This window comes from Pelophylax lessonae (assembly GCF_965119305.1).
Source record: "Pelophylax lessonae genome assembly, chromosome: 12".
Lineage (NCBI taxonomy): Eukaryota > Metazoa > Chordata > Amphibia > Anura > Ranidae > Pelophylax > Pelophylax lessonae.
In genome coordinates this window covers 210091214-210096675 of record NC_138779.1, presented here as the reverse complement: position 1 = coordinate 210096675, position 5462 = coordinate 210091214, and the positions used below count along the sequence as shown (strand labels likewise).

At 27.1% G+C, this 5462-nt stretch overlaps 1 protein-coding gene across 1 annotated transcript in view; it reads right to left on the bottom strand.

Annotated features, from left to right (window-relative positions):
- Positions 1 to 3902, bottom strand: part of LOC309568426 (phospholipase A2 inhibitor and Ly6/PLAUR domain-containing protein-like) — a gene marked incomplete at its 5' end in the record, with an annotated part of 58301 nt that extends 54399 nt beyond the window's left edge. The window contains one exon of the mRNA XM_082274094.1: positions 3851 to 3902. Within this exon, the coding sequence (XP_082130220.1) occupies positions 3851 to 3902 (52 nt within the window). The remainder of the gene's footprint in view (positions 1 to 3850) is intronic.
- Positions 3903 to 5462: the final 1560 nt, after the last annotated feature.

Sequence of the window (5462 nt, the reverse complement as noted above, 5' to 3'; positions counted from 1 at the left end):
GGTCGCCCTAGTGTGAACCGGCACTTAAAATTCTCTTTTTCCTTAATGTATAAAACACTATACACATTATATAAACATATATAAAATATATATATATAAATATATAAATATATATATATATATATATATATATATATATATATATATATTATATTATTATATATATATTATATTATTATTTATATATACATATATATATATATATATATATATATATATATACAGATATATATATATATATATATATATATATACATACACACACATATATATATGTATATATATATATATAATATTATATTATTATATATATAAATATTATTATATATATATATAACACATTATATAAAACACTGTTACTGTATCTTCATTCTAACCCCGTGATAAAAATGAATTTCCAATAAGAAAAATTAAAAAGAAAAATTATTCAATAGCAGACCTGGGACAGTAAAAAGCCTAAAAAATAAAAAACTGTGCACACCTTTGGGGATATACAGCCATAAAAATAGAAATTCCAGATTTTCTTTCCCTTCATCTTAGTTGTTAAAAAAATTAGATTAAAAAAAAAGGATAAAAAAACATTTAAAGTTTAAAATTGTTAAAATATTTATTTTTTAATATGTATGCTAACATTTTTTGTGGTAACTAAGTTTATAGCTAGTTAAAAAAAAATACAGAATACAGAATACTTTATTAATCCCAAATGGAATTTGGGAAATTGTAGCGACACAGACACACCTAACAAAGACAACACAAGACAACACAAGATCACAACAATGAACAGAACAAGATACAAAAACACAACAAAATTATCAATACCAGCCATTAGTACCAAATAAAACAAATTAAAACTGCTCTACAAATAAAACTATTCATACAAATAAAATACAACATAGAATAAATAATTTAGATTAAAATAACAGAAAATCAAACTACCAAAAAAAGAAGATGAGTAAAAAACTAAACAAAAAAACACAAAAACAATCTGTATTTACATATGAACTTTTTTAAGGTAATATTTGTTTTTTTTTGTTTTTTTTTGTTTTTTTTTTTAGCTAAAAGTGATATAAGTGAAAAATTACAACAGTGAAAGGTACTGTGGCATAAAAGAAAAAAAATCCTTTTTTTTTTATCTTAGTAGTAAAAACAACTAAAGACGATAATCATAAATATTTAAAATTTACAGATTTTAATTTGCTTGAGACCCAATAAAGATATTGAACAAGGACCTTTTTGTAATACCTAATTTTGTAACCTATTTATTAACAGAGGATGAGTGAAAAAAAAAATCTGTATTTGCTAGAACCTTCTCATTATAACAAATTCTGTAGCCAGTTTAATAAAAGGAGATAAGCTGAAAAAAAAGAAAAAAGGAAAAAAACTGTATTTGCATATGAACCTTTTTGTAATATCTAATTTTGTAGCTAATTAAAAAAAAAAAAAAAGACTAGTGAACAAATCTGTATTTGCATATGAACCTTTTTTTTAATGATAAATCATTTTGTAACAAATTTTTAAAAATGTTAAAATTTGAAAAAAAAAACAAAAAAACCTGTATTTGCTTTTGAACCTTTTCACGAAAACTCATTTTGTAGCTGATGTATGTTGTATGCATGTATTTGTAACTAATTTTGTAGCTGATGTAAAAAAAAAGTGAAAAATTAAAAAAAAAAACTGTATTTGCATATGAACCTTTTTTTTTATAATAAATAATTTTGTAACTGAAAAAAATTAAAACCTGTATTTATCCTTGGAACCTTCTCATGAAAACTATTTTTTTAGCTAATTTAATAAAAAAAGATAAGTGAAAAAAAAAAATTTCGTAGCTAATGAAGGAAAAGACGAGTGAAAAATTCCAAAAGAATAAAAAAAAATTAATAAATCTGTATTTTCATATGAATCTTTTTTTATGATAAATAATTTTGTAATTTATTAAAAAACAAAAAACAAAAAAAAAACTGTATTTGCTTTTGAACCTTTTCACGAAAACTAATTTTGTAGCTAATTTAATAAAAGGAGATAAGTGAAAAAAAAATAGGAAAAAAAACTGTATTTGTAACTCATTATGTAGCTAATTTTAAAAAAGATGCGTGAAAAATTATAAAAAAAAAAAAAAAATTCTTTATTTGCATATGAACCTTTTTTTTTTTTAAATAAATAATTTTGTAATTGATTTGAAAAAAAAAAGAAACTTGTATTTCCTTTGGAACCTTTTCATAACTAATGTTGCAGCTAATTTGAAAAAGAAGATGAAAGGAAAATGAAAAAAAAAAAAGAACAAAGGAAAACAACTGTATTTGTACATGAACCTTTTTTTTTTTTTTATGATAAATAATTTTGTAACTGTTTTTAAAAAATGAGAACATTTGAAAAAAAAAAAACCTGTGCTTTTGAACCTTTTCATGAAAATGAATTTGTTCCCTTTTAGATTGTAAGCTCTAACGAGCAGGGCCCTCTGATTCCTCCTGTATTGAATTGTACTGTAACTGTATTGTCTTCCCCCACATTGTAAAGCGCTGCGCAAACTGTTGGCACTATATAAATCCTGTATAATAATAATAATTTGTAGCTAATTTAATAAAAGGAGATACATGAAAATAAAGCAAGGGAAAAAGGATAGGAAAAAAACTGTATTTGTAACTCATTTTGTAGCTAATTTAAAAAAAGACGAGTGAAAAATTCCAAAAAATAAAAATAAAAAGTTCTGTATTTGCTTATGAACCTTTTTTTTTTAATGATAAATAATTCTGTAATTGATTTAAAAAAAAAAAAAAAAAGAGAAAATTTGAAAAAAAAAAAACTGAACTTCCTTTGGAACCTTCTCATGATAACTAATGTAGCAACTTTAATAAAAGAAGATGAAAGGAAAATTAAAATAAAAAAGAAGAAAGGAAAACAACTGTATTTGTATATGAACCCTTTTGTAATAAGTAGATTTGTGGTTATTTAAAAAAAAAAAAAAATCAGTATTTGCATATATTACTTTTTTTTATAAATAATTTTGTAACTGATTTAAAAAATGAGAACATTTGAAAAAAAAAAAAACTGTGCTTTTGAACCTTTTCATGAAAACTAATTTGTAGCTAATTTAATAAAAGGAGATAAATGAAAATAAAAAAAGGGAAAAAAAATAGGAAAAAAAACTGTATTTGTAACTCATTTGTAGCTAATTATTATTATTATTAAGGATTTCTATAGCGCCAGCAATTTACGCAGCGCTTTACAATATTAGAGGGAGACAGTACATATACAATACAATAAAGCACAAGAGGATTTAGAGGGCCCTGCTCAGAAGAGCTTACAATCTAATTTAAAAAAAGACCAGTGAAAAATTCCAAAAAATAAAAATAAAAAGTTCTGAATTTGCATATGAACCTTTTTTTTTTAATGATAAATAATTCTGTAATTGATTAAAAAAAAAAAAAGAGAGAAAATTTCTATAAAAAAATAAAAACCTTTATTTCCTTTGGAACCTTTTCATGATAACTAATGTTGTAGCTAATTTAAAAAAGATGAAAGGAAAATGAAAAAAAAAAAAAAAAAAAAAGAAGAAAGGAAAACAACTGAATTTGTATATGAACCCTTTTGTAATAACTAGGTTTGTGGTTCATATTAAAAAAGATGAGTAAAAAAAAAAAAATGTATTTGCATATATTACTTTTTTTAATAAATAATTTTGTAACTGATTTAAAAAAAAATAAAAAAATTGGATAAGTTGAAAAAAAAAAAAACTTCTGCCTGAATAAGAAAGTGTATGATATCATTATATTTGATCATTTAAAATAACCATTTAACATACCAGAAAGAAGATGAAATACAGATACAATATATTTTTCGAGGGACAGCCTACCTGTCGCTGGAAGGGTGGACAGAATGCCGGCAATGAGGAGGTAGGTGGTCATGGTGGTCCTGTACTATATTATAAGAGCACTGAGCTTCTTTCCTGAGCTCTCTGTACTACGCTATAATATATTCCTGTGTGTTGGCATAGATAGACTCCGGGGAGGGAGGGGGGAGATGGCATGTTCCAATTAAAGTATGAAAGCTTTTCCATGTCATCAGATGGCTTGAGCAGGCAAAGCCCGGCATTGGTAAGCAAATACCGTGACATGTTGATGTCCAGCAACTGCATTAAGAACATATCTTGGATGCCAGCAGTAGCGGTCATGCGTAAAATAATGATACAATGTGTAAAATAATGATACAACGCGTAAAATAATGATAAATGTGCATACCCAATCATCTCAGCGTCTTTTGGGCCACCTTGTGCTTTACAGTAGATGTAAACCTTAACTGGACCACATTTAGCTGTGCCATCCCGGAAAAATCTCCAACATGCGTCCAATATGTTTATTTCCTAGGATCGCCAGCTCCATCTAGTGGCCATAACCCAGTATTTTTCCTAATTGAGATATCTCAGGAAAATACCACATTCCGGCCACTAGATGGAACTGCTGATCAAAGAAAATAAACATATTTAGGCAATTTACAGGGATTATTTGTGATGGCTCTGCACGTGTTTAAGACATTTGCACAGCAGGGACAGAGCATTGTCACCAGACCGGAAGATTTGGCTGCTCAATGATCAGGCCACTTTTTTTCAACTTGGCACTGCGTGAATTTAACTGACAATAGCCCGGTCATGCAATGCTGTACCCAAACGAAATGTACGTCCCTTTTTTCCCACAAACAAAGCTTTCTTTTGGTGGCATTTGATCACCTCTGCGCTTTTTATTTTTTGCAATATTAAAAAAAAAAAGAGCGGAAAATTTGCGAAAAATTGACATTTTCTACTTTGACTGTTAAAAAATATCCAATATATTCAATTTTTGTCATATATTTAGGCCAAAATGTATTTATCTACATGTCTTTGACAAAAAAATTCTCAATGAGCGTATTTTTTATCCACTCTAAGACCGGAAGATTTTACCCCCCTTCCTGACCAGGCCATATTTTGCGATTCGGCACTGCGTTACTTTAACGGACAATTGCGCGGTCGTGCGACGCTGTACCCAAATGAAATTTACATCCTTCCCCCCCCCCGCAAAAATAGAGCTTTCTTTTTGGTGGTATTTGATCACCTGTGCGATTTTTAATTTTTGAAAAAAAGAGCGACAATTTTGAAAAAAAAAAAAAAAACAATATTTTTCACATTCTGCTATATAACATTCCCAAAAAAAATTAAAAATCAAAATTTTTAAACATTTTTGTTTTCTGCTACATATTTTTGGTAAAAAAAAAAAAAAATTGCAATGGGCGTATGTTGATTGGTTTGCGCAAAAGTTATCGCGTCTACTAACTACGGGAAAGATTTATGTCATTTTTATTGTTTCTTTTTTTTTTTCTTACTAGTAATGGCGGCGATCTGAAATTTTTTGTGAGACTGTGACATTGCGGCAGACAGATTGGACCCCTAACTGACATTTTCGACACTTTTGGGGGGACCAGTGACATTACTACAG